The 27287-nt window shown below is 43.8% G+C and overlaps 12 protein-coding genes across 12 annotated transcripts; 6 read left to right on the top strand and 6 right to left on the bottom strand.

Moving 5' to 3' along the window:
• Positions 1-1096: 1096 nt before the first annotated feature.
• IL334_007161 (uncharacterized protein) lies at positions 1097-4530 on the top strand (the record flags this gene model as incomplete). The annotated part of the gene is made up of 13 exons (XM_062938855.1): positions 1097-1483; positions 1554-1617; positions 1692-1877; positions 1948-1976; positions 2037-2096; positions 2159-2321; positions 2391-2921; positions 2972-3570; positions 3624-3685; positions 3771-4018; positions 4088-4158; positions 4226-4324; positions 4423-4530. The coding sequence occupies 13 exons, from the start codon at positions 1097-1099 to the stop codon at positions 4528-4530; spliced, it is 2607 nt and encodes an 868-aa protein (XP_062794906.1).
• A 1199-nt stretch (positions 4531-5729) lies between these two features.
• On the top strand, positions 5730-6343 carry IL334_007160 (uncharacterized protein; the record flags this gene model as incomplete). The annotated part of the gene is made up of 2 exons (XM_062938854.1): positions 5730-6091; positions 6175-6343. The coding sequence occupies 2 exons, from the start codon at positions 5730-5732 to the stop codon at positions 6341-6343; spliced, it is 531 nt and encodes a 176-aa protein (XP_062794905.1).
• Positions 6344-8075: 1732 nt separating this feature from the next.
• Positions 8076-8468, bottom strand: IL334_007159 (uncharacterized protein; the record flags this gene model as incomplete). The annotated part of the gene is made up of 1 exon (XM_062938853.1): positions 8076-8468. The coding sequence occupies one exon, from the start codon at positions 8466-8468 to the stop codon at positions 8076-8078; it is 393 nt and encodes a 130-aa protein (XP_062794904.1).
• Positions 8469-10110: 1642 nt separating this feature from the next.
• Positions 10111-10799, top strand: IL334_007158 (uncharacterized protein; the record flags this gene model as incomplete). The annotated part of the gene is made up of 4 exons (XM_062938852.1): positions 10111-10244; positions 10325-10434; positions 10493-10554; positions 10653-10799. 4 exons carry the CDS (start codon positions 10111-10113, stop codon positions 10797-10799), a joined length of 453 nt encoding a protein of 150 aa, XP_062794903.1.
• Positions 10800-11054: 255 nt separating this feature from the next.
• Positions 11055-12278, bottom strand: IL334_007157 (uncharacterized protein; the record flags this gene model as incomplete). The annotated part of the gene is made up of 4 exons (XM_062938851.1): positions 11055-11444; positions 11573-11680; positions 11813-11891; positions 12121-12278. 4 exons carry the CDS (start codon positions 12276-12278, stop codon positions 11055-11057), a joined length of 735 nt encoding a protein of 244 aa, XP_062794902.1.
• A 376-nt stretch (positions 12279-12654) lies between these two features.
• IL334_007156 (uncharacterized protein) lies at positions 12655-15195 on the bottom strand (the record flags this gene model as incomplete). The annotated part of the gene is made up of 4 exons (XM_062938850.1): positions 12655-12840; positions 12931-13195; positions 13263-13404; positions 13473-15195. The coding sequence occupies 4 exons, from the start codon at positions 15193-15195 to the stop codon at positions 12655-12657; spliced, it is 2316 nt and encodes a 771-aa protein (XP_062794901.1).
• Positions 15196-16680: 1485 nt separating this feature from the next.
• Positions 16681-18351, top strand: IL334_007155 (uncharacterized protein; the record flags this gene model as incomplete). The annotated part of the gene is made up of 3 exons (XM_062938849.1): positions 16681-16961; positions 17037-17721; positions 17791-18351. The coding sequence occupies 3 exons, from the start codon at positions 16681-16683 to the stop codon at positions 18349-18351; spliced, it is 1527 nt and encodes a 508-aa protein (XP_062794900.1).
• Positions 18352-19220: 869 nt separating this feature from the next.
• Positions 19221-19558, bottom strand: IL334_007154 (uncharacterized protein; the record flags this gene model as incomplete). Its single annotated transcript, XM_062938848.1, has 3 exons — positions 19221-19274; positions 19342-19433; positions 19501-19558. The coding sequence occupies 3 exons, from the start codon at positions 19556-19558 to the stop codon at positions 19221-19223; spliced, it is 204 nt and encodes a 67-aa protein (XP_062794899.1).
• Positions 19559-20908: 1350 nt separating this feature from the next.
• On the bottom strand, positions 20909-21574 carry IL334_007153 (uncharacterized protein; the record flags this gene model as incomplete). The annotated part of the gene is made up of 3 exons (XM_062938847.1): positions 20909-20940; positions 21006-21181; positions 21249-21574. The coding sequence occupies 3 exons, from the start codon at positions 21572-21574 to the stop codon at positions 20909-20911; spliced, it is 534 nt and encodes a 177-aa protein (XP_062794898.1).
• Positions 21575-22502: 928 nt separating this feature from the next.
• On the top strand, positions 22503-23623 carry IL334_007152 (uncharacterized protein; the record flags this gene model as incomplete). Its single annotated transcript, XM_062938846.1, has 5 exons — positions 22503-22843; positions 22935-23014; positions 23087-23162; positions 23324-23438; positions 23504-23623. 5 exons carry the CDS (start codon positions 22503-22505, stop codon positions 23621-23623), a joined length of 732 nt encoding a protein of 243 aa, XP_062794897.1.
• Positions 23624-24047: 424 nt separating this feature from the next.
• Positions 24048-26101, bottom strand: IL334_007151 (uncharacterized protein; the record flags this gene model as incomplete). Its single annotated transcript, XM_062938845.1, has 3 exons — positions 24048-25331; positions 25479-25529; positions 25631-26101. 3 exons carry the CDS (start codon positions 26099-26101, stop codon positions 24048-24050), a joined length of 1806 nt encoding a protein of 601 aa, XP_062794896.1.
• A 427-nt stretch (positions 26102-26528) lies between these two features.
• Positions 26529-27248, top strand: IL334_007150 (uncharacterized protein; the record flags this gene model as incomplete). Its single annotated transcript, XM_062938844.1, has 4 exons — positions 26529-26531; positions 26592-26671; positions 26787-27017; positions 27161-27248. 4 exons carry the CDS (start codon positions 26529-26531, stop codon positions 27246-27248), a joined length of 402 nt encoding a protein of 133 aa, XP_062794895.1.
• Positions 27249-27287: the final 39 nt, after the last annotated feature.

The raw sequence follows: 27287 nt of genomic DNA, 5'->3' as shown, positions 1-27287 counted from the left end.
ACACCCCACATCAGTTTCCTGAGTCCGATTGAACAGGATTGCAGCGGAAACCTCTCTTGCAGTCTAAAAACCATTAGATGCGTCAGTTTGATGGACAGAATATTACTGGAATCAGACGACTTAGGCGAATAACCAGATTATAGTAGAAGGATTTACACATGTTTCAGGCTTATCATTCTCAGTCGCATGTGATAACCACTTGTCCGTATCTCTTCCAATACCCCTCGAGAAGTGATTTGGGAGGACATCTTGGTGGTGCGGCAGATCTTTCGTTGATCGCACAGAGTCCCTACATGCAATGACCGGCCTTCCTCAGCCTCCATGACCAAATTTGATCAAGATATCACGTACTACACCTCACGCCTTTATGGTGTCTCCCCATATTTTCTGCTCGCGAGCCGTTCTCTTTCAACGGAGATGAATGTTGGTTCCTCAAATCTCACTGCAAACGGACAGCATGTCTCACCGCTCAGGGCGGACAAGCCGACACCCTCCTTTGCCTCATGCTTGTATGCAGAATCACAGCACTCCTGATTAAGATCACTATGATGGTATGTCGCGATTTGAAGATCGAGAAATCAAGTGGCAAGACCGTGATCAGTATAGTGCATGGCACTGTCCTGGTCGGCGTCCATCAGTCGGAAGGGCAGGGGATGAGGTCTCAAAAGGTTCGTTCGCTGTATTTAGGTATCCAGGGACGTTCCATTGTCAGCGCGTCGAACCGTTTGGGACCTCACAGTCAATTGCCGTGATCATGTATGCCATCAGCAAAAACTCTCACAACTTACTGTATCTACAGTAGTCCATGAATTTCATGCTTGCTTAACATTTGTTTATGCCTGCTGAAGATGATCGTTCATTACGGCAAATCGCGCTACGCGTTATTCTGGTGATTTCCCACGTGGAGCCGATTTCACCCAAATAATTAAATCAGTTAGGTCAATTAAAGTATCCCCATTCCCATCGACGCCTGCTCCAATTAAACCTTTTGAAAGAGGGTCGCCGCTCTCTGTTTGATTCAACATTTTCTTACCTTCTCTCGACCTGTTTGTGGGGGACTTCGGTGCATTGAAGGACGCGTTGTATATAGGTCAAGATGACCGCTACACCTCCAAGTAAGATCAGCTTACCACCTCGACCGACTACTACAGATCTTCTTGGTGATTCGGCACTTTCGACCGATACCCCTTCACCTACTGTTCAACGCAATGGTCTCGATCTCAATTCACCTGATGGATCTCCCTCGTTCTCCAGGGCAGGTGGAACTTTACCTCGTTCAGCATCGAAGAGTCGTCGACGTTCAGTTAGGAATAGTTTCGCTAGCTATGGTAGAAATGGAAGAAGGATGAGTAGAGGCGTAGAAATTGGTTCTCCTTTACCCGATGATGAGGATCTCGCACCTAAATTACCAACTCTTGTACCTGGGATTAGACCTGCGTATTCCACTCCATTACCTGTACTACCCATGGTCGTCATGTGTATCGTAAGTCAATTCCCTCGCCTAGGTGAATCCATACGTTCGATGGGCGCTTACTGACTGACTACTTTGACAGGCAATGTTATCCGAACTTCTCTCCGCAAATCTGTGTACTCCCTTCTTGCTCAAGATGGTCGAAGGTGAGATTTTACTAGCCTTTCCGCGCACTCTGCACTCAAACTCATTCTGACGCGGATATCTCAACGCACTTTAGGCTTTTTCATCGCTTCCGGTAAGGAGAAGAACAGCGAGACAGAAGCATCAGTCGGCTTGTGGACCGGTAATCTGGTTTCAGTCTTCTTTATCACCCAATTTTTCACTTCGTTGTTGTGGAGTAGTATTGCCGATAGACATGGTCGAAGAGCTGTTTTGGTTGCTAGTTTGTTGGGTAGCGCTATCGGTAAGTCTCACCTTTCTAAGGCTGTTCTTGACATACAAGTCAAGCTGACTGATCATCTGGTCACGAACAGCTCTGACGATTTTCGGTACTTCTGAATCGGTAAGCGCTCATTAATTCCCTCACCATATTGCATGCTCAGCTCACCGCCTCCCCTTGTAGCTCCCTGAGGCCATTTGTGTTAGACTTATTCAAGGTATTTTCGGAGGTGCTGTCGGAGTTGTGAGTTGAATTAGCTTCACGAGATGTTCAAACTTCATTCATCATCGCTGACCCCCTCTTAGTTCCGAGGATCCATTCGAGATTTGACCGACGATACAAACGCATCTCGAGCATATGCTGTACTAGGTTTTTCTTGGGGTTTCGGTGGTGTTATCGGACCTATCATTGGTGGTGTTTTCGAAAGCCCCGCTGAAAATTTCCCTGGGAGTTTTCTAAGTAAAATTGGTAAGTTCTCCTCGTTCGAAAGCGCATCTGGTGCTCGCGATCTTTTGAGCTGAATCCCGTCGCCTACAGGTGTCTTTCAAAATTTCCCATACGTCCTCCCCACTCTCATCGCCAGTGTCATCCTCGTCACCGGTGCCATTCTCTCTTGCTTCTTGTCCTGGGATGGTGGTGTACGAGGGGGATCTCGTATAGCTCTTGAAGTAGAAAAAGACGAACCTCTTGCGGGTGCTTCTCCTGCAACTCAACGTGTTTCTTCACCTGCTCCTTCAAACCGCACAGCAATTCGAATTCCTTCCTTAAGTCTCAAGCGTAGCGGTGTTTTATCTCCCGGAGAGACAGAAGCTGCTTCTCATGGAGCTGGATATCCTGCTCTTTCTAGTACTCCTCACGGCAGAAGAGACAGTAGAGCAAGTCTTGGTACCGCTTATGGGTACGGTGGTATTAGATCGAAACATCCTACTTTGGCTGCTAGAGCTGCGATGGAAGCTGCAAGAAGAGCTTCAGCAGCTGTTCCTAGACTGGAGGACGAGGAGGACGAGGAGGATGAAGAAGGTGGCGCTGGTCATGGTGCACTGGGATTAGCTCAAAAGCTTCTATTGGGTGAGTTATCTATTCAAGCTTTACAGAATGATAGCTCATTACTTGTATAGCCAACGAGGAAAACACGTTCAACATCAACGATCTTTGGGTTTCTGCTGCCGTTGCCCAAGATAGTGCGGTCTTTGAAGACGAAGAAGAGACCGAAGGAGATCTTACTGAAGAAGAGCGTGCTACCGATGATGAAACACCTCAACCTTCACCGGGGCTGACACCAGCCTCTATCCAAGAAGATCCTAGAGCCGGTCTTGGACACAGAAAACCCAGTGGCAAGATGAGGCTCGTGTCTGGCGCTTCTTCGATGTACAGGCCATTGGGTGGACACCGCTTATCGGTCTCTCATGGTGGACGGAGGTTTAGTACTTCGTCTGGACATGTGCCAGCGATTTTCAGTAACACCGGTGTACGAACACCACCTGCCGTAACGGCTGCTAATGAAGGTGAATCTCCTTATGGAACCGAAACTCAAGATCCCTTCTTCCCTCTTCCTGCTACCGCCCGCCCAGGTCAACACGCCGGTGGATTGAGTGTCATCACTGAAGGTGAAAGGAGCACGTCTTCTGCGGTCGCTGTCAGTCCGGGAGGTACTCAACAGGTTTCGGAAAAACCAAAGAGCAATTTCGCGCTGTTACCTTTCATGATGATCCTGCAGGTGAGCTGGAACTTGATGACGATGGGAAACATCAGCTGATATGTTCATACCAGTATGGACTCCTGGCTTTGCATGGAACAATTCACGATCAAGTCTTCCTCTCCTTCCTTGTTACGTAAGTATTACGCTTCGCTCAATTGTTCATCATAAGGTTTTGGAATCATGTACATTGCTTGTTACTAATCGATTTTGGTTTGTAGACCATATCGATCTGGTGGATTGGGACTTAACCCAGCACATTTCTCTTTCCTCGTAGCTATAATGTGCTGCTGTCAATTGGTCTATCAATTCTACCTGTACCCCCGACTCGGCCCCCCATTAGGCAGATTCAGCCACATTCAGATGTTTAGACTTGGATGTGCCTTTTACTTGCCCTCTTACTTCGCTTTGCCCATTTTGCACAAAATCGCTTCACCCGATTCTGAAGGAGGCTTTTTACTTATGACTGGTGAGCAAGGACTTAGCTAGTATAGCATCGAATTCGGACTAGGATAGCTGATATTGTGTTCTACTAAAGGTTTGACTTTGATCACCGCTGTAAGATATTGTGCGGGTACTTTTGCCTATACTTCAGTGATGGTTCTTATTGTGAGTGCCCCTTCTTTGTCTAGTATAGGCTATCAAGACCTAGCTGATATTGATGGCTCGGGCACAGAATGCGATGTCTCCGCCCCACGTTGTTGGTCTAGCCAATGGATTAGCACAAAGTACTGTTTCTGCAGCTAGGTTTGTGGGACCTATCATCGGTGGAGCCGTGAGTAGATTTTGTGCTGCGAGTCCACACACCCATTTGCTTCCTCTCAACCAGCTTGGTGCCGCATGTCGAGTCTCTGCTAAATCATATATGATTAGGTATGGAGTGCATCCATCAATGGCAATCCATCAGGATACGCATACGGCTTCTACTTCGTCACTATCGCATGCTTCATTCAGATATCTCTATCATTTTTGATCCGATGAGGATGACATCAGCGTTTTAGTCAGTTTCTCGTAGAGAAAGGAGAAATCATATACGATAATGACATAGTGGGTTAGAAATAAAGATGTTCAGATCTGAGGCCGTAACGTTGAGATTTTTAATTATATACCATGTATCCTTGGCGAGAATATACCTGTAACTATGATGATGTACCTAATCGAGGATGGTAACGAGGTATCCCTTATGCAATGCCTGGTATGATTATCTTGAAAGATTGAAGTACCCTCGTTATACAGTACAAACGGGATCACTCGAATGTGCATTCATTCATTTATTGTTTGAAGATCATCAAGTCGTATCTGACATTCAGGTGATGATGAGATCTGGTCAGTTTCCTTGCGGTGTTCAGGACCCTAAGGTAGAAGAAGAAGTCAACAACGCATGCGAGACGTTTCAATGTTCTGATCGAAGCTGAACCTTTACATCGAAGAATGAGGATTTGAGAAGGCTCAAGTGGCCTGAGATGGACTTCTTACTTCTGGAGTGCGAGCGGATAAAAGCTTCTTGGCATCAATAATCAAATCATATACCCGATACAATGGGCAATGTATAAACACGACACGTTTTATTAGGCTTGTTCCTGCAGGCATACCGCATTAACGGTATTTTGGGTGCTCTTAAGGTAATCAGTTTGCATGCGAACCATGATCATTACTCGTTTACCCATCTTGAGCATGAATATCATATAGTCCCTCCAGCTCACCCAGGACGAAGACGTCTGCGATGTACTTCGCCGTCCTTCCGACAACTTACTACAAGTGTTTGAAGACTTGTCCGACCGTGATACTTTGTGTAGCACTCTGTATCAAAGGATAATTGAGCTATTTCACCCTAGGATCTACACATATTGACGGGACAATCCCGGAAAATCGTGTGTAGCAAACCGTTCGGGAACAAAGGATTTGACTGTTGAGGGGCATAGCGATCCGAATTTGCATTGATATAATTGTGGTGTCAATCAAAGGTAGATGACCTCGAATACGGATGCAACATAAAAAGAACAAATGAAACGATGAAGAGCATTAAGTTAATCACTTTTAATTACTTCACTCCTTTCGGATTTGGAGACTGCTAGGTCAAGAATACAAATGGTATACTGTATAAATATATAATATAGCGCTCTCTGTTTAGTATAGCAGGAATCCGATTTCTCCATTTGTTTAACACACAGTTACACACGATGTTTTCGCTTACTGCTATTCTTCCCTTTTTAGCTGTCACTCTAGCTTTACCCGCTGATGATACCAACAACAAACCTTCGGTAGGCAAGATTCAGGTCTACAGCTCTGATGCAAAATCACCTAAATGTCTCTCTGCTCAATACCCGAATGACGATGTCCACTCGACACCCGACACCACTTTAGACATTGTGAAGTGTGACCAAGCTACTGAATGGACCATCGACGAGAACTCAAGCGGGAATATTGTGCTCGCCGGTACTTCCTGGGCCATCTCATCCGTACAGCGTAAAGATGATACACATGGTGCGACACAGAACGATATCAAGCTTGAGACGCTTGATACTAGCTCAGAAGCTCAAAGGTGAGTAATCAATTTAGTGGGCTTATTGCATATAAATCGAAAGAAAAGGTACTAGGACGGATGTTGATGTTGGTTATTCATAGATGGACTTACTCACCTGATAAGGATGGACAGGTCACCTTCAAAAGTGAGATTAAGTATTCTGACGAGACATATTGTCTCACTCAAAACCTACTCGATAATGAGATTTGGGCTTTTTCATGCCAGGTGCAAGACCCCGCGATAGCTGGCGCAGTGAACAACGGTAAGTGACAAATTGTAATGATCTTGCCTAAAACTGACTCGTTGGTTCAGTATGGCGCATAGTCGCGTAAATTAGGAGAAGTCCAACTATTAGTTCTGATCCAGCCCATGCAAAGGACAGTTTGTATGTATCATAGTAAACACGTTCGTCAATGTAAAAAATGGCTCCATCACGCATATCGAATTAGCTGGCACTGGGACCTGTTCAGTTCAATGAGAATACCCGATTATCAAAGCAGTTATATCACTTGTTCATGCTTTCTCCGGAGCGTGCAGTCTCTCAGCGCCTGTCGATTCTTATCTCCATCCGTTAATGTCCTCCTTCAGCCTATTTCTACATGTCCTGTAGAAATCAAGGTCATGTTGTCAAGATTAGCGTCTAAGACTGAGTGACAGTCTGTTCGATTGCCATCCCGCAGGCGTCTGCCCCTTTTACGAGTTCCACCTATGACTTCCAATGAAAGGATTTATGCTCAATCTGCCTATCGATGATCGCTATGGGGTAAGAACATGCTTGCTTCCCTTGCAGCCTGTTCTGAAACGCAAGGGCACAAATGAGTTGCGTTTCAATCTTTAGCGTCGAGAAAGGGGAAAACCGAGGACTGGCATTTCAGCCCGGCTCTTTTCTGCTAGGATCATATCAAACGACGGTTTCACTTCACTTAGAAAGATAATTGTCCTCTGTATTGCCCTCATGCTCGTAGCACCTCAAGATATCATTGAGAATGATTGATGATCATTTATGAGTCGGCGCATGGAACCCCCGAAGCATTTCTACTTTGCCGAACAAAGTTCGCTACAAGATAGCATCGATTCACTGACGTCATGCGAGAAAGAGTTTCCTGTGAGAAAGGGTATAGCAAATGTAGCAGATTGAATCCCTCAGTTAAAGCCGATCAAAGGGGGCGGTCGCACCTCTTTGGTCAAAGGTTATTTGCTGCTAAGCTGTTGCCATACAGTATGACCTATGATTGTAAACAAGGCCTCGAGGTTTTGGCTCTCCTAGCTTTGCACCAAGACTGAAGATGGGACATAAGTGTTGGAAATCAAAGTGCATGAGATGCACCTCGAGAATATCGTTTCTTAATAGTGATATGCAGTCCTCTGAGGGGAAGCAACTTCTTCAGCCGATCGCAGACTGCTCTGAAATGCATATAGTCTTCATGTGTACGGGAATCGATGTGGTGTGCGAAATTAGCCCAATGAGGGTTGAATGAAGGAAGGAAGGGGAACTCCATCGTCGCCATGCAGATAGTAAGTGATTTATCGAAGGGCCTCGTCGTCGAGATCAAGCGAGTCTGTCGGCATATTCTTCAATGGAGCGATGTGTGTCGTGCTGCATGAGTATGAGACAGCCGTGGAGATTGACAAGTTTAGTCCAGTCGTATGGGACAAAGAAACGTGAGCCGACAAACAAAAGACAGAAAAGATGAAATCAGTTAGGGGTTACACCGCTTTAAGACTCTGTCAAGATCTTATGATTCGGTGAAGGGGTTCGAGCTGATTAGCGTGGTTTGGTATCACACGCTCGCGTGATTTGGGTTTCAGTGCTTTTTTTCAAAACAAATTGGAGAGAAGCTGTAGCGTTGGCTATCTCCTTATATACGGATCATGCTTCGGTTCTTCCTCAACATAATCAACATCATACATAAAATGGATCCGAAGAATCGATCTCAAATCCGGTCTTTACAAACAATAATCATGAGGGGATATACCAGGTACGCAGTTCATGTGTACCTCGTCACACACTAATCGACGAATCTGATTCCCAAGCGTCATTGGCGGCTTCATACTCTGTTTCTTTCTGACCATCTAAATTTATCATCCAGTTATCAGAGAACGCTTCGACATAAGGATCAATGGTTGCTACAGATTCACCACCTTCAGTATTTTGACGATAGTATGTATATTTATACCATATGTTGTTATGTTCAGCGTGATCGATGGGGGGAGTATACCAGAATACACCTTTTTGTAAGGAAGGAATCTCATCGAGCATGATTTGGGCCGCTCCAAGCATTGCTTCATTGAATCCTGATTCTAATCTTTGATCTTTGTTGTCTAAAGCTCGAGAACGCATTTTGGAAAGATGCCTTTCGTATTCCGCTTTTCTCGATCTGCCAATGGGTAACATGATGTGCGGGGGATGTTGATCTGATCGAAAGATAAATGTGATGGCAAGGTCAAGGGTGGAAATGTGTTGAGATCTACGCAGTAATCTGAATACCTCGGTCTGCGGATAATGAAAACGACGAGTCAGGTTATAGGTATCAAGCATGTTGGCGACTGCCCAGAGATTGAATTAGATTCTTACAAAGGAATGATCCATACCCAGATTGTCTAGTTCGATATCTTCGGGGTCCAGAGGGAAGCTTTTATCGTTCCATGTGTATGACCACTTGGTCGGATTATCAGATGATAGGCGAGCACTCAATGATTGTCCCTTAGATTTCTGACCCCTCATGGTTCGGTTCGTATGCATGCTGACCTGAAAATCTTCGAGAAAAGGAAAGTGTTCGACCAGCATTGCGATGTCGATAGACACATCATCCTCCACAATACAGTTTAGACTGACATACAGCGTTGTGTATTATGGCCATCCTTGTTGATGTCGATCGACCCAAGTAGTAAAGGTGTCAAATATAGGGGATTGCCACGTGCTTGAACAAACAACTTTCAGATGCTCGATTTTAGGTGCAGCAAGTATGAAAAGTTTAGGTAGTTGCGATGAACAGTATTGACAGCCTATCTCGAAAGAAAGTGACCTCAATCGAGGGAGAAAGTCGAATGTAGGTACTCTGAGGTGCCTTGGAAGACCTCTATCTTGCTTGTGTCGACAGAGAGGAGTCTGAACGATTATCAATTCTTCCAGTGAAGTGAGGCGTGACAAAAAGTGTATTAATGTCGACCAGGTGGAAGCTATATCATATTTTGAGTGACGAGCAGCCGCTCTATGCGATCTTTCACACCGAAGGACCAAGCGCCTATACTGAATTGAACACACTGAAGACTTCAGCGACCTTTCACGACTAGTCCAAGGTCAGGGAGATTGACTTACTTGACAGCTTTAGTGACAACGTCTGACGCCTCCAATAACCATTGCTTTACAGAGTCGTAATTTTCGACCACGATGTGCAGCTTTTCCAGCTTACATATAGATCTTAGTCGTCTGCATGTTGCTCGGAAGGAAAGGAAATCTGTGTTATTGGCGAATCTGATATCGGATGGGAAATTCGCCAGTGAGGATTGAAGGAGGGCAGCGGGACATTGGTGTCTTCGTGGACGTAGTAGGCTATTCTCTGAATGATCTCATCGCTCAAACAAAGAAACCCCGTCAACATTTTTGATCATAAAGTGTTCAGCTTTGCTCTCATAACATGTTGCACAAGTAAGGCGTGTTTCAACAATTCGTAGTGAAGACATTGCCGGATAACCTCAATTGTAAGCCGAAAACAACAAAAACGTGAGATTAGAAACTGCTGGTAAACGCTTTGCCGGTCATTACAAAGTTACCACGACTTTTGTAATAAGAAATGAAATGGGGTGATCAGCGGGTAAAATGGGACCATGTTGTGACGTGTCATTTTTTTCTGCACTCGGGGGAAATTGATCCCGTTAACTTATCACTTTACGACGTATTATCGCTTCTACATATCTTTGTCGAGATTTCCCAAAATAAATGGTTCATTCACTTACACAATTCTGCATAAAGAACATACTTCTATATCACCGATATCAATCCTCCAAAGTGCTGGACAAGCAAAGAAAACCTCACTATGCCTAGACTGGTAGCTTCTTCATCATCATTACCGAAAACTTTCCCCGTACCTGGATATCAACATTTCTTAACGCCTCTTCGAAAACTGATATTCGATTACGATGCTGAATCGCCTTCACAACATGGTGTCAGGTAGGTAGAAACATATAAATCCAGCTACAACGCACCCCCAATCCCGACGTGCAAGTAGCTGATGCATGTGTGTAATGTAGATCGTTTATAAAGAAACCTTTGATAAGTCTTGCTCGAGAAAACCCGGATGTAGAGTTTGTTGTCAGAAGATTAAAGAGAGGAAAGGCGGCTGTGTTGAGAGGACATTACAGTGAGCTGTCCTGAGCCTCTGAATGCAGGGATGGGAGCTGACTTCTCTTGGTCTACAGTCAACGGAAGGGACAAAGTGATATGTGTAAATAAGCTGGAAATGGAAGGAGTATCGAATAAGGTGAGCCCTCAGTCGAGTTTGAATAGACCACACTCAAAGCTACGAAACGTTGCCAGATGTCCGTGGGGTGATTCGACGATGCTGACAATCTCTTTCAGGTCAACATACTGCTGAATTCATCAGGAGCTAAGATTAAGTCATTGAAGAACCTCACATTGGAAGCTGCACCAGCATCAGAATCAGCAAGAGGAGTTTGGTCTGCATTGCACGATCAAGCCAAAGATGGTCAAGGATACAGAATATAATGTAATTGTATGCATTTTCACTGTGTAATATAATCTAATGGTGATTGACCCCTGTTCGACAATTTGAAAGTATCCACGGGAGTCTACTCATATAGAATATCCGCTGAGATTAGGAGAACTTAAAGCTGTTGGAAGTACCTATTTGCAACGGACATCAGCTTCTGCATTCATTCCCCTAGAATAACATTGTGTAATATAGGGTAGCACACTGGGAAAGATGCCTGGGGAAAGTATGCACAGAAAAGTGAGATGTACTTACTCGTCGATTTGCCAAGCTTGATCCCAATATTTGACATCAACTTTCAAACCAGATTTTCCACCTTCTTCTTTCACTCTAGTATCTAATTCTAAACCTTTCCTCACTAAGGCTAAATCGCCTTTTCTCATCCTAAGTAAAGGGCAGAAATCATTTCCACCATCACCTACATAGACTATTTTATCGAAAGAATCTTTTCCACCTTTGGAAGCCAAGTAAGTATCTAATTCATCACCTTTGCACATGTTTGCGAGACATCCCACGGAACATCCGTGAGGAGGTTCACTGGCTGGTAATCTACGACCAATTATTAAATGGTCAGGAGAGGAAGGGTTCCAATGTGCGGGATTGGTGATGATCTCAGAGAAAAGTGATGCGAGGCCGTGTTTCTGTGGTAACAAGCAATCAGCTCGAATTCCGTTATTGTATTTAAAGAGGCTCCTAATATATATAGTCCCATGTTGGGGCCAGATCTATAGGCAGGAATATGAAAGCCGCATTTCCCAAACAGACTCACTTCAAGGATGGTTCCGATGTAAATCTCGTTCGAATTTGACAAGCATAAGAAAGTGGTATCTTCAGATCTTGATTGGAGGGACATGACAGCTCGTCTCATAGCGGGGTGCTAAGTGATACGAGAGATCAGTATGCCTCTTTGAAAATTGCTTCTTTACTGCTTTTGAACGAAACTCGCAATGGCAAGGAAGTTTTGGGTAGACAGCAAAGTTGGGAATGTTCCCAAAGAAGCTTCACTCACGAAGGGTAAAATTCGAAGCGCTCCAAGTACATCTTCCTTTTTGAATCCTTTTTCATATAGGTCTTTCATGGTGTCATTGCTGATTATCATCGCATCAGTTAGCCGAATCCCACTGTTGTGTGTACAGCCATCATCTCTGCGCCTCACCACCTCTTCATTCAATCATTTATTTCCTTTTGAATTGAAAGCAATCTTCATCACCTTTCAACTAAACAGTCCTATCAAATATGCGTGAATCCACCGGTATATTGCGGTCACCAAATAGTAACCTTGCTCCAGTCCGGCCTTGATAATCTTAGTGTACTCACACAACATCAGGTGTACACTGCATCCCCGTTCCAGATGATTTCCTATCTTGCAGTAATCTCCTTAATTCAGTTGATAATACCTCGAAAACCCATCGATCGGTATCTTGATCGACGAATGACCAGTCAAAGTCGAACACCACAAGTTGTTTTCCTGGCATAGCTTTCGTGTAGTGTATATTGGTCCGTCTAAGGTGAGGAGTGTGATAAGGCCAGATATACAGCTTGTATAAGAGAGATAGATATACCACTGAATATCAAGAAATCGCGCAAGGGCAAGGAAGAAAAAAAAGATAACTTGCTCCCCATTCAGGCACGGTTCTGTCCCACCGAGTCAACAACGTTTAGGTCATGAAAGGATATTGATTTGTATATGTAAATGCAGCATAGGTATGCATGTTAAATGTCCATATGACCCTCGAGGTCCCGGGAATATACGTACGAGAAAGTATATTTAGATTAGGAGATATATATAAAGTCGTATGGTACTTGTATCTTAGATTATCTTTGCCTTGAAAAAGACAATGAGAAGACCCCTTATAACCCTAATCCTGATCTGACAGCATCTGTCAAAGGATAAGAACTACCTGTCCAATCTCCGTCTATTGAAAAAACGTTACATCCTCTGAGACCTACATGCGCAGCGAATTGACCTTTCAAGTTCATCGACTGAGTATCATCGTAAGTTATGATTTGACCTGATGAAGATGATTTGATCCAAGGCTATTCACATTCACTTCAGATCAGCATTCCTTTCTCGGAGATGGAGTCACGACTTGGAGGTGGGATGAAACCAATTGAATGCCGACTTACGGTACTGGAACAACTATCCCAATATCTTTCAAATCCACCCGAACCAATATATTCACCATCACTTAGAGTCAAAGCACCTTGGGAAATCAGACTTTCAAACATGACTTGACCATCTGATGAACCTCCATAATCGTTGTAGACTGTCACGTGAGAAGCTCTAGATGAATGAAGAGTAGAGTTGAGTGAAAGCTTGTGAGGTGGTGTATGTAATGCTCTTCTTCGATCTTTCAATTGAGATGCACTAGACTTTTGAAGATATCCGTATCTGCGCCCAAAAACCATCAATTTACATCAGATATATCCGGAGCATGGAGACGTCAATCTGTACTTACGCAGGTACACCAAGTGTGATTTGGTTGGCAGGCATACCAGCTCCAGTCCAAGATGAAACTGCGGCATAAGCGTTCGCCAATGGTTGTGTAGAGTTGCCACATCCATCAGAAAGAGGTGCATTGGCTCCTGGTGTGGTCGAAGCTAATAATCACCGCATTAGTTTCTGTTGTCCGTTCTCAGCCAGAATTAGAAGATAAGGTATCACTTACATCCCCAGACGTCATAGTTCATGATCAAGATCCAGTCTATCACTTTGGCGAATTCACTAACATCACTCATTGGTCGACCATCCGAGCCTGCGAATGGCCAAACTTGAGTTGCAGTTGAGATCAGAGCACCCGAGGGTAAAGCAGCTCTTAAATCTTGAAGGAACAAAAGGAAGTTTGCAGAATCATTCGATGAAATCGCATTTCCATCCGCACCTGTTGTTCCTGGGTATTCCCAATCAATATCGATTCCATCTAGATTGTATAAATTGTAGGCGGCTAAGATATTCTTGACAAAGGTCTTTCGATTTGATGAAGATCCACAAATTGTTGAGAAATACTGTGATCCCGTCCATCCACCAATTGACAGTTTGACTCTTTTCCCAGCTGCATGACCTGTAGAGACTAATCTCTTCAGAAGATCGGCTGAATCATCTTGGGTAAATTCTAATCCATAATCTGCTGTAGGTAAAGCGAAAGCGAAATCGATTACATCGAATTTAGACCAGTCGACCGATTCGGGAGATAAGTAGTAACCTGACCAATCAGGATAATAAGCATTCATCAAAGTTGATCCTAGAGTTTCCAAGTTGCTGCTACTCGAGGTTGCTGCAGCGGATGTTGAGGTCAAAGATGCTGTAACTGATACCACTGAAGATACCGTGCTTGTAGATTCCAATGAAGTACTTTCGGATAAAGACAGGTTTGAGGATGTCGAAGATGCCATTTCAGACGATAAAGTAGAAGTCATATTGGGGAGCATAGTAGAGGAGGCGGTCAAGGATAAGATGGTAGAGGTAACACTTTCAGTCTCTTCAGCAGTGATTGATCCTGTCTCGCTGGCGGTTAGAGAGGCTGTCTCGTTCGTTGTTGACGATACTGTTTCACTTGCTGTTAATGAAGGTGTCTCGCTGGCAGCAATAGGTGAAGTCTCGCTATCTGTGACAGAAGCTGTCTGAGCGGAAGATGTTGAGGATGCAGATGCGGAGGTACTAGTCGACATGGAGCTCGATTCGACTTTTGAAGAAGAAGAGCTCAACATTGTCGACGCCGACACTGATCCTGAACTTGAGATCGACAGATTACTCGAATCAGTCACGCTACTTTCGCTTGCTGTGTCGGTCACCGAAGGAGAGATGGATGATGGAGTAGAAGATGCGGGGAAATCGGTCGAATAGATTGAGGAATATGACGAGCTAGCGTCTATCGTCGCAGATGCGAAAGAAGAGATGAAGGATGATGAAGGAGAATCAGATATGTATGTAGATGTAGGTTGACTTGAGTCCGTCATTGAAATCGCCTCTTCTGATGTCGACGACGCGATTGTTGTAGGTTGTGAGGAGAACGATGGAGAGGCGAGAGCGGATTCGAATCCCGAGCTTGTACTGGAGGATCCTGATGATGATGATGAAGATACGGTTGCTGATGATGATATACTGGATCCAGACTCGCTGGTTGAGCTCGAACTTGCGTCATCTCCTGCTCCGCCCCCATTTCCTCCTACTCCAGGTGCCACCACTGGTGCTTGCTCTGTGGGTTGGACCCATACTGTGTGCGTTGCCGTTCTTTGTACCACCACAGTGGTTGTCGCTGTTATGGGTAACAGCCTCTCGTCGAGATGAGGGTGAACATGAGGATTTCGAGGGAGATTTCGGTGTGATGCGACGGGAGAGAAGAGGAAGGATAAGGCGAAAAGGAATGATGATGGTTTAGTTAGAGGATGCATTTTTTGATCCGTTATCCTCCTTCTTCAGTAGAGAAACTTCCTGAGTTTTGCTTCAAGCTGATTTTTGGATGAAACTACAAGAACCGGTCTCGTTGTTGTTTTTGTCGTCGACAGATCTACTGTCTTTGTCTTGTTATTATAGAGTGAGTGTAAAGTTTGAATATGCCCTGTGACCTGGTACTTCTGGTGATGAGGAGAGAGAATAACGGGAAACAATAAGGATGCAAAGAAAGAGTCGGGTGTGAGGGATAAAAGATGAAGAGAAGCAAGATGAACGATTCAGCCCTTCTTTGATTTTGGTGCAATTAATGGTGATGTTCGCTCGCAGCACGTAGGTCTATTCTTACTCTAGCTCGTGAAGGATCAGCTTTTACGGAGGATTTGGGTCCACCTAAGCGCAGGGAGTCTGAATGGGGGCGTAGGAAGTGACGTCGGGGAGAAGGAGAGGGAAGGTATTATCAGTAGACAGAGAGGGTGTACAGAAGGGAAAGACGAGAGAGATGGCCCATCCGATGTGTACATTGCAAAACTAGCTCTCATCGGTAGGAAGAATAATGGAAGTTTCGGCTTCGATCTTGACTGAGACTAAGTCTTGGTTCCCCGGCAAAAGCCCTTGTGCTTACTGTGCATCGTGGTAGATTTGTAGTGTAGAAAGCGAAGCAAGCGTAGGAAAAGAGATGATAATGTATTGAATGGCTTGACGAATCTATTCTGAACCTTGAAATGTAATGTCATTAACCCCTACAAACGAGCCATCTCACTTTTCTTTTCACCGATTTTTTGTTTGGTTCCATCTCATGTTTTATTTAACGACCGGCTCTTCTTCCGATTCAGAAATCAGGAACCCTGTCTTGCCGGGAACTTGGACATTGCATTCGATTAGAACATTTTACTTTGCATATTGTTGATCTACAGCAGATATGCTATATACCATCGATAGCTGCTCAACAATAATGTAGTCTACCTTTACGTCTGCATATCGTCTAGAAACGTAGATGTGAATCTTTGGTCTGTTTTCTCAACTTGGTCGAGGGATTTAAAATACATTGTGCTCAGGTCGTCCCAATTTGGCTTCCAGTTACGAGCATCGTTCAGGACGGTGGTTGTGTCCGACTCTGCGAATTGGTGTGAACTCGTCATCGTTGTAATCAAGCTCAGAGAGAGTACTCGTCCACAGGTCGTACTGGGAAGCAGTATGACATCAAGTATCCTTTCATACACACAACCCTTTTCAAGTGGACGTTCCGGCCTAAGCGGACAAAGGATTAGGTGCGCTAGAAAGCAATTCGGTCGAGTGGAGGAAAAACCACGCCTTTGCAATGCATGTACATTATCAGCTCTCCTTGACGACCTGGTGACTTCGTGCTTGTTACACCTGAACATCACATCCGTCTCTTCTATTTCCTGCTCACTATAGCTTATACACTTGTTATACCGGTATAACTTACTCATAGGACGTTTACCGACCCAGTTGACAATTCCATCATGCCATCCCTCCTTGATCTCGAGGACGAAACACTTCGACTGATCGGTCAATACACGAACAAGGATGCGCATATTCCCTTACCCTCTTTCGGACCACATTGGGAGAACTTCAGGTCTGAAATCAGTCATAAAGCTGCTCGGGACTTGCTTTCTTTCCGGAGTACTTGTAAGAGAGTGAACGGAGTATGTAGACTGGAGGGTCTTCATTTACGTATTACAAAATGGCAAAAGATGTCAAGATGGATGTCAAATGCTCCCAGAGAGGTAGAACAAGCTATCAGGTGAGTCAACTCGCTCAACAAAATAAGCCTCCATCACCTCGTTCTCAACTGATTTCATCTGATTTCATGTGTTAGACGTATTCATATATGTCTGCCAGTTTCGGATTCCGCTCGATTCTCGTCCTTTTTCGGTTTGACCACTTTCTTACATCGCTTTGATAATCTGGAAGAACTGATCATCCATGGCTGTTTATCGTGTTCTCACATGTATGGATATTCTCAAGATCCCTCATCAGCTAACAAGCTTCGTCTCCCCGAATATTCCTTTTTATCAAATCTCAAATCCCTATCTGTCGACGTTATTTGTCCGTTTTGCTCTCAAGATATCCCGAAATTGTTGGTTCCACCTGCTCCAAGAATGAAACATCTCAAGATCAGTCTCGCAGGCTGTCAAATAGAAGTTCCTCCAAATGGATTGTTTGGTACAGGCTCTCCAATCTCAATTACTTCAGATGCAATCACATGCTTTCAAGAGATACTAGAAGAATGGTCCAAAAAGAACAATGGATCCAGATTGGATCTTAGAACCTTACAACTTCGATATCCTCCCAGACCTGAAGATGGGACTGAAGATGGACTTGGATGTATGATACAGAAGGTATTCGAGTTCCTACCTAATTTGGAGGAATTCGGGATTACTCGCTTCGATGGAGAACAAGAAGATCTTGTCGCAGGCTTTATAATTGTAGGAAGGCAAAAGAGTACCTGGCAATTTCAAATGAAAGACTTGGAGATTGATGGAGATAGTCCCTCTTCCATAGTAAGTCTCATCCCCACCTTTCTGGCGGAGTAGGCTGATCTCAAACCATGTTTTACATATCCATCATAGCATGAGTTGATTTCAACTTTGCACCCGCCTCCTTCTCTCAAACGATTTGATCCAGTCATTGTCTTCAAGACCCATTTGACCCAGCCATATTATCGATCAGTTTCTTCCTTCCAGACTCGTTCTGATTTCTATTCGCACCGAAAAAGCTCTATGAAGTCCCATCGACAGTCGTCATTGGTATACGAGAATTCTCTCAAAGAAGGAATGACCGCGGCAGCTAAGGCCTTATTAGAGATGATTCCATCTCTAGAGAGGGGATCATTTTGGGAACAAGGTACCGAATGGTCAAAGAAAGACTGGAACCTGTGGGAATGGGAAAACGTGACTGATGTTACTGGAATATCGAGGCCCTTTATAGCTGATGTGCCAATACGTATGTCAAAAGATTTCGTATCCTGTCAAGATCGAAGAACGATCAAGATCGATGGAATGGGAATGGCATATAACCATGTGCCCATGCAAGTGGATGCTGATGGAGAAGAAATGGAAGATGAAGGACACGAGGATGGTGAAGATCTGGATGATGATGAGGGTTTCGTCGGTCTCACTTTTACCGCATAGATTGTTCTTACTATTAGGCATTTATTTTAGTATTGAGTGGTAATTAGCTGTAAGCTGGTTGATAGTAAGGATTCATTCGATGCATCATCCTCTTCGCGAATGCTGTGTATCACTGTCTGAACTATAAGATAAGCCTACAAAAATAGCAGGGCCTCTACGTAGATGGTGCAAGCTGGTTCAAGTCAGCGGTATCAAAGATCTGGTGACTAAAGCTAAATCCCGAGTCTTCTGTCCATGTCATATTTGTACTAAGTTTCTGCTTTCTCTGTTGATCCTTGTACTCGGTCTGCAGCGAGCAGTCAATTTTGTCATCATTAACCGTCACATAAATGTCGCCGTGCAGTAGTCGTCTATCAAAGTCTTCTCTTTTACAACTCAAATTTTCTCTGTGTTGCTTTGCTTCTCGTCGTTTCTTGGGTAAAAGAATGAGGGTACTGCTTGAGTCTACCTCGCTCTCTGGCATACTCTCCAATGCTTTGCTGTAATGAGATTCGATTGCTTGTGAAAGTTCACGCATCTGGTGGACGCTGGGAGAGCTCCAATCGGGTCTCCAATTCTTATTGCCATAGCCTCTCTGTTTCACCTGCCAGTCATGCAACGTTTTCTGAATCTCGGCTGATATTCTAGCAGAAATCAACGGATATAGAGGCGAATACAGTGCCTTGGAGATGCTTTCATAGTCTTTTTTGAGAGATTTGATGGTGTCATCTACAGTATCTCGCTTGGTTGATGAGCTAAAACCTGACCTGTTGGTACCAGTTTCAAGGGCTGTTAGCTTCCGCCTCGTTTCATTGAGATATCGGAGAGCTTTCTCTCGAGAGACTTGTTCAGGCCTGAAGCGCGACGAAGGGGGGTTCGACTTTTGAAAGCTATGGCCCCTGAGCTGGACAGGGAGGTACGACGAAGGCACTTCCGACCAAGACCTGTGTCTCTGTCATCACTGTGTCAGCTTCAAGCGTCCAATGAGGTTAGGAAGATTCCCCAACTCACGCTGACAATCTGGCTAGGATCGCCTACTCGCCCGTCAGGAATTCCTGGCACTTCTTTCTTCCAAGGTTCGGACAAGTCGATGGTTGTGGTACCTGAAAGATAGCACAGTCAGTCTTACAGGGTCAGTGAAGGAGCCATGAACTTAAAAGTGGCTCGCACCATCAATTTCACCTCCAGGGTCGAGAATATGGTTAGGGTCCGTCGCGGTGTCCGACATCTTCTAAGTGTGAAGTGAGAGAAGTAGTGACTTGGTAGATAACAGAACTCAGATAGAGTTTGGGGAACGAGTAACAGAACTTCAAGGCTTTGGGACATCTTCTTATGGGCATTCAGTCACGGAGGACGCAGCACGCCCAAGAGGCAAGTTGCAACAGTATGAAAGGATTTATGCACGCACTTGGAATGCTCAGGCCCCTTCTACGTAACAGAAGAAGGTAAGCTGACGTCTTGCCTCGACTGCTTCATAAAGTTGAAAGGACGGACATCCGATGTGCACGGAAATTCAGTGCGCATTTGACTTATCCAGAAAGCTTGAGAAAGAAAACATGCGTGATGGGGGATATTGCATGATACCTAACCTTCATGTTGAATCGCAGCAAAATTAGTGGCAAATCTCATTCACGCAATTTCCCGTTAGTAAGTTCCTGTGTACGTATGTGTCCGACAATCGGTACCTTTAGCTGTGGGCTCTCGGAGGTCACGTATTTTGAATCAGTCTTGGCTCCAGGTTCAAGAATTCCAAACTGTGTTTTGATCTCCTAGCGTTCGCAAATTCAATCCTGGAGGAGCATCGAATCGTAGTAGGCTTGAAGTAATGTACCGTGCAGATTTGATTTGATATTCTGTATGCCAAGAGACACCAGTCGATGTCCTTCTGATTTCATTTCAAGTGAGTTGGACGCTTTTGAAATTAAGTCTGGGCAAGGAAGTACACAATTCATAAAAAGGGGGAGACCGAAAGGAAAAGAATGACAGATGCGATGCTCTGATTTAGACCAGCTTAGCGTTCTCTTTTGGACTGATTGTGTGATATGCTAACATGACAGATAAGCATGGCTAATTCCGAAAGTGAAAGATAATCTGGATCGATACGTGTGATATATGTAGCCAAGGAGAATGACGAGCCCACAGTACTGTATGGAGATACAGAGCTAGAGCATGAACATCGTCTCTGTGTTACTCGTCATAGCCCCTTACAAGATGTCGGTCTATTTCGCAAGCGAACCAGAGAAGTGATGTTCGTCGTAATCGACAAGCTAATTTGAACATTACCACTTCGATAAGGGTTGCTATCTGGGATAATGATCCTGAAGCCTCCGAAGGGAAGAGCATCCAGTGGGATTGGGTATTGAAAGTAGATGAACATGTTGAAAAGCAAATTCTAATCAGTAGTGAAGCTGTTTTCATTTCGCGCTACGAGAAAACGAATAAAGACGGTTTCTTATCAGCGACTCAAAAAGGTAAAATACATATACACATGCTAATAGTCTACAGCCTACATGTACCCATTCACCTCATCTAAGATAGATAGTCCATGAGATTATTCTGGGCTAGGATGATAGAAAATCTATGAGGCGGGCTCCACGTAATCACGCCAGGCTAGTATGATTTCCTATGTCAGCCATCGACGAGTTCGCTCTGATTGAGCGATGAAGAGTACTCACTTTGGTACTGCCCGGTGTCATCCTTGTCTAAGCACTGTTTGAGGGAGATTGAAGCGGTCCCTTTTGTCCATCTGGGAGGTTCAAAATCTGGGTCGTCTTCGTCGGCAATGGACAATTCAAGACATTTAGGAGGGTCAGACATGTAGTAAATTCTTCCATTATCGTGGAAGGTGAATCTATAGTATCACAAATTACAAACGTCAGCTGTAGTAAGCTTTATAATGAAACCGTCAAGTCACTTACTTCTGTTCTTTAGACTGACTGTCATTCAAAAGCATGATTCCAGATCGAGGGCCTTCGTCCGGGCCAATGTCAGAAATGGCCATTGCTGTATCAGATAGTTTGATTTCTCCTTCGAGAGTCCTAATATAATCCCATTTACGTGCGGTTTGACAGTCTTTGACCGTCAATGAAGTTCCAACCTGAACTGTCCCAGCATATAAGTCGAGACATCGGCCTGGTTGGGAGATTGACTCGATCTTGCCATTGATATGATCTTGACGCTTCATGGATGCCGAAGCTGAAGTAACGGCCAAAGAGGCTACAAGCGAAAACAGTACGAATTTCATGTCTAATTTGCTACTCGATGATGACTGGTAATAATCTTGATATTGTTCTCTTCAAAATCTTTGTACAGGCTGATTGGATAAGGGATAACCGGTCAGAATCTGTATCGTTAGTCATTCCATTTGTACTCTGCGTCCTGATGAGACCTGTCGGCCTTGACCAAGATCTTCAGAAGGGAGCTCTTAGACCATTAAGGAAAGGCAGATATCTCTCCTGACATACCTTTCATGCTGTTCACACAGAGGATCTCCCCTGCCCCACTGGTAACGCAATGAGTATCAGGTATCATAACCCTATAATCACATGATAATCCTGCTCTTCATCTAAGGAAACAATATCAATCAGCGTCTTGAGTACACCCCTGGCCGATGATCATTGTATGATTGATACATCATGATCAATCAAAGTTGGTTGAACGATCATCTCAGTCCTTTGAATTGCGACCTGATCAGCTTCCTCCATTGATCATGCAGTACAGTACAAGGAAATAATGTCCTGACCGGATATCTCTCTGAGCTCCCTTCTTAACATTGGGATCCAACCTCTTATCACAAGGGGTATGACCTATGCCTAACGTCTCTGTCATCCGCGTTAGGTCTCATTTGGCTCACGATCCTAGGCAATCATACTCTGTATTGCATTGACGAAGTGGGTCTGCTAGACCAAAGACCACATGATCGCCACCAAGAAATGGAGAAAAAAGAAAGATGATGATGCCACCATCCATACTCTGTTCGATTTTCTGCTCGTATTTGATTCCGTCTTTATTCCTTCGACAACATCCGGAAAGATCCCTACTTGTCTAACAACACACTTTCATCATCATCTGTCATCTTGCCATTCTTATTAGTCTATTAAACCGCATCATTGACCTAAGAAAACTGGTTAAGCAATTCGGTTCGGTCAATCACGTACGAATTACCTGTCATCATGGTCTTACCAAAAACGATTTGTCCTCCGTCACCTCTTGATCCCCTCTTACTTCTTCCCATTCCCACCACACTCCCTTCGTCTCCTATAGGAGATCTTGATCCCCTCCTATCGTCATTACAATCCCACCTTGATTCCTCTTCAGACTCGCACATACCCATTACGGCACTCACCTCAACCATAAGGCAAATCACAAGGAAGTCACAGATACTTTTAAATGCAGCTAGAGCTGGTGCAGCACAAGCTAGAGATGAGCTAGATAAGGTAGATGAGGAATTAAGAGGTGTGGAGTACGAAAGAGCAAGAGTCGGTGACGAGATTCTGAGATGTAGTGAATATGCGTGAGTGTAATATATCGTGAAACTTGTTGATTATTCACCATCTTTGAATTGGTCGATGATTACAGCTGATATTCTGCATGTCATTGCATAGACCTGCATACGAAGAAATGGATTTACCTTCCCCGGAGGACTTCTTGGCACAAGCTGATGAGTCTGTTCTAAAAACTCTACGTCAGTCCCCTTGAAACAGCATGCTGGACCAAATGGCCCAACAGATACATCGGCTAATATGTGATATCACAGCGTCAAAAGACAGTGAAGATTACGAGCATGAATTGACTATAGCTAGACTCGAACAAGAATTGAAAGAGATTGAAAAGTTAGTACTTTGTGTCATCTCGAGCCTCGTCTCAAATCCTGCTCTACCCATGGCTCGATCAATGCCTTCCCCCCGCACTGATCGTATGCGGCCGATTACAGGCCCACCATCCTATCAGCGAATGAATAAATACATGCTGACTTTGATTCCCATCTCCTTAGGCGAGAAGTTCAGGTTGCTCAATTAACCAAGGATCGAGATATACTGATTAGAACCAAGAAAGAGATCAAGCTGAGATTTGATGCTGTTGATATACATCTAGGTGGATTCGCAAGGGTATGTTAATTTATTTAAACTTCTTTCGGTCATTGAGATATTATAGCTAACCACGAATGATATAGTCCGCCAATGCAGTTGCTAGTAAACTCAAAGATGTCGCTGAGCTCCCAACGTCTGCGCCAGTAATCGCTGGATCACCATTATCGGTTTCTCAGGAGCTGGCAACTTCCACTTCCACATAGGTGTTGGTAAACTCGTTTGAGAATATGGAGGACAAATTGCCAATCCAGAAAATTACAGAAAATAAATGCTTCTCTGAGGCTTTGTACAGGCGCCTGGCTTCCTTTGACGATCAGGAAGTGGCAAGATACAGAAAGAGACATAAATGAATACCAAGCATATCAATATACCCAACAATGTTTGTATTGTACCACGCCCTATGCTATGCATGATATCCTACCGAGTTCTTCCTGTGGCGGGCAAAAATGAATAAGTTCCAATTGCACCAATCCAAATTTCTAATTTTACACTTCTGATTGCTTATTGTGCAATCCCTTTCTCCTCCCAATCATAATTGACAATGTATATACACAATATGAATATCTATTCTAGGTGCAACCTTTCTGCACTGACTTAATCTGTTTTCTAAACGGTATCATGGTTGATTTAATCCTGCTTATCGCTTTTCTTCACACTTCCATTCCTATTTACCACACCTCTCCCATTCGTATTTCCCCTCCCACCATTCAGACCAATACCTAAACCACCTATACCCAAGTCCAAACCTAGATCCGGAAATCTAGGAACTAACTCCATACTTTCATGATTTCTACTTGATGATGGGCTATTTGAATTAGATTGATTTGATGCTCTTGGTATCGGTCGTCCATTTTCTGATAATTTGCCCGGTAAAGAAGCAGAAGAAGGTATTCTGGAGCTACCAGCTGATCTACCAAGACTACCTGCATGAGATGGATTGGAAAATGGTAGTTGGTTAGGTGGAGGTGGGACAGTAAAGAAATCTTTTATAGTATCTTGGATTACTCCTCCCACGCTACTGTTGATTCTTGGTTTCGATTTTGTCGATGACGGTCCTACAGTGGATGGAGGACGTAATTTTACCATATTCGATTTGGTTTTCGCTCTGGCATTTGATGAGGGAGACAATGAGGATGACAATGAGGATGACAATGACGGTGAAAGTGAAAGTGAAGATAAATCTTTATCTTTATCTCTTGTTAAAGAAGGTGGTAAAGTTGATAAATCATTCACTATAGTAGGACCTTCTTCCTTCCCTCCCCCCAATGATGACTCGTGTCTGATTGACCTATTTGCTTTACGTAGAGTGTCATCAATTGATTTCCTTTGCGAATCATACAGTAGACCGCCATTGGCATTGGAATGAGAAGGGGAAGGAATCAGTTCGTCAGGTGGTTTATGTGGTTTTGGGAAAAACCTTAATTGAGAAGAAGGGATTCTAACTACATCCAATATCCTAGGTGTCGTTGAATCCAAAGGTGTTCCTAATGGTTCAGTCGATGTTGGAGGTGAAGTATGATCATGATTATATGATGTATTGGTTGAAGGTAAAAATGAATTTTCGAATGAATATTCTCTTTCTCTTCTTAACGATTTTGAGGAATCCTGATTCGTTGATTCTGATATGTTGATAAGGTCATTTCCATTCAGGTGAAAAGACGTATTACTTTGGTTTCTAATTTCCAGGTCATCATGATGTTCGAATATTGATCCATTCTGTAATAAGTCACTCTCTTTACCCTTGCCTTTATCTCGCTTGGGTAATAACGTAACTTGACCTTCGCCTGGACCTCTCACAAGACTTTCTTTAGCCTTGTTCCATTTACATGCTTCTAAAGGGACGTATAAATGGGTACGTATATGTATTGGATCCGACGACCATAATTTGTTTGATTTCCGAAGGGTTGCTAGCTATCGAATAGGACACCAATCAATTAGCTGGAAAGTCTCTCCCGAAACAAATTTAATCGTCTGTATGACTCGTATAGATGACACTGTAACGAGTATTGTAGGCAACACCAGACAGAATTTCATGGAAGGAACAAAAATGTCACTTACGTCTATACCGTATAATAAAGCTATACCAGCTAATGATTCATGAGGTTTTATCTGTACGAGTGAATTGCGTTATTAAGCCAAGCCACTTTTTTCTTCTCAATCGTTATCTCGAACAGAGACCACTTGATAGATTGCTCAAGTCAAGAACTCACAGTGTGTATCAAGACTTCAACTTCTCTTGACGATTCATCTGAATTACTACCTCCAGGAGTCATTCTCAGAATATCAAAACTACCTCTGACACTTCCATTACCAGTAAATTCACTCCCTGACCTTGAACCTGTACTTTCTGCCACATGTCTTTCTGTCTCCGTAGTCAATCTCTTTAAAGTAGGTCTTGATATGTCTCCCAGCGTATCTGAGTACTGGGTAGGAGGTGTTATACCTTCCAAGGGATGTGTGGGAAATTTATCCTCAATGTTGGAATTGAGATTAGGGGATGATGAGGTTGATGAATATGATGGTATTTTGGGTGTATTGTTATATGACGATGTGCGTCTTCGTATTAGACTTCGATTCAGACGAGGTGACGTGGAGGGCGAAGTCGATGGTGATCCCCATATATCAGATTCTTGAGGTGGTGTAGATGATGATAACGTATAGGAGGAAGTTGAAGCTTGCATTGTTGTCGCCTAAGATAGTTAAGTGACGTTTTGAGTTTGTTGATTGAACATTCATGCCCTGTCAATTACACCGATTGAGTTGGGAACAGGTTTAGACAGTACCGAATTTCGAACCCACATGTCACCTCTTGTTTGTTGTTGAGCCATAGAAGTCGTCTTCGTACAAGATCATCAGGCCATAGTCTTGGTCTGATATATGCAGCAACTCAACGTTACCTATTCCCGCGACGATCAACGTGGGGGGGTGACTGTCAACCTACGCGCATCGGCGATCACCGCTTTCCGTATCTGCGATAACTTTCCTACGCGCATAAGCTAATTGATGTCAAGAAGATACAAGTGGGGTAAAACGAACATATCTTACACTGAACTTCTTTTCAACGTTACTTCTGCTATAACATAAAGTCTCTCAAGAGCGGAACTCACAATGGTCAGCTACTCTACTATTGCTCCTACGGGAAAAACTGACATCTCCCCGTTCGAATCATAGCCACCCAAGCAATCGAATATACATCATGTAACATTCCATTTCAACAAATCAGCCGTACTGCTATCCGTAGCTTCTAGTACGTGAGTAGCCACGTCCTACTTACTGCCATACTCAAAGTCAGATCACCCTTTGCCAGTATTCTCAAGTGTCTGAATTTATAGAGCCTGATTGAGTCTGATATGTCGACTGTTATAGCTCGATATCATCGTTAAAAACCCAATTGTTACCCGCGCTCAAACCATTATCTTCGACACTATCCTCACTTCCTACTTCAGCGTCAGATATCCAATTGTGGGAAACCAAATCACTGGTGGAAGGCGATGAATCTTCTTCCCCGGATGGAGTAAGGAATCTGGAAGGAGATGGAATAGGCTCAAAGACTATCGCTCAATTGAGTTGGGGAAGATGGAAGACTCTGTTTGTTAGGTAAGTTGGATTACTTCTTTGTTTCGTCCAGCAATTCGGCGGTATGAGCTCAAGCACTTGAAATATCACCTTACATATACCTGGTGTAAATGTCATCTCGCCAAGTTCTTCATTCGCTGATTCAATGCATCACATTACGATAGCTTCAGAAACACCGATGGAACATTCTCAGAACCAGTGTATACTATACCCGACGTAGAAGATGAAGAACCAGATGAACCAGAGTCATAGAAGATCAGAAGAGAGTGTAGTGATGAAGTAGCAGAACCA

Source organism: Kwoniella shivajii, chromosome 10 (assembly GCF_035658355.1).
Source record: "Kwoniella shivajii chromosome 10, complete sequence".
Lineage (NCBI taxonomy): Eukaryota > Fungi > Basidiomycota > Tremellomycetes > Tremellales > Cryptococcaceae > Kwoniella > Kwoniella shivajii.
The sequence above is the reverse complement of the archived record's forward strand: the minus strand, read 5'-3'. Positions and strand labels throughout refer to the sequence as shown.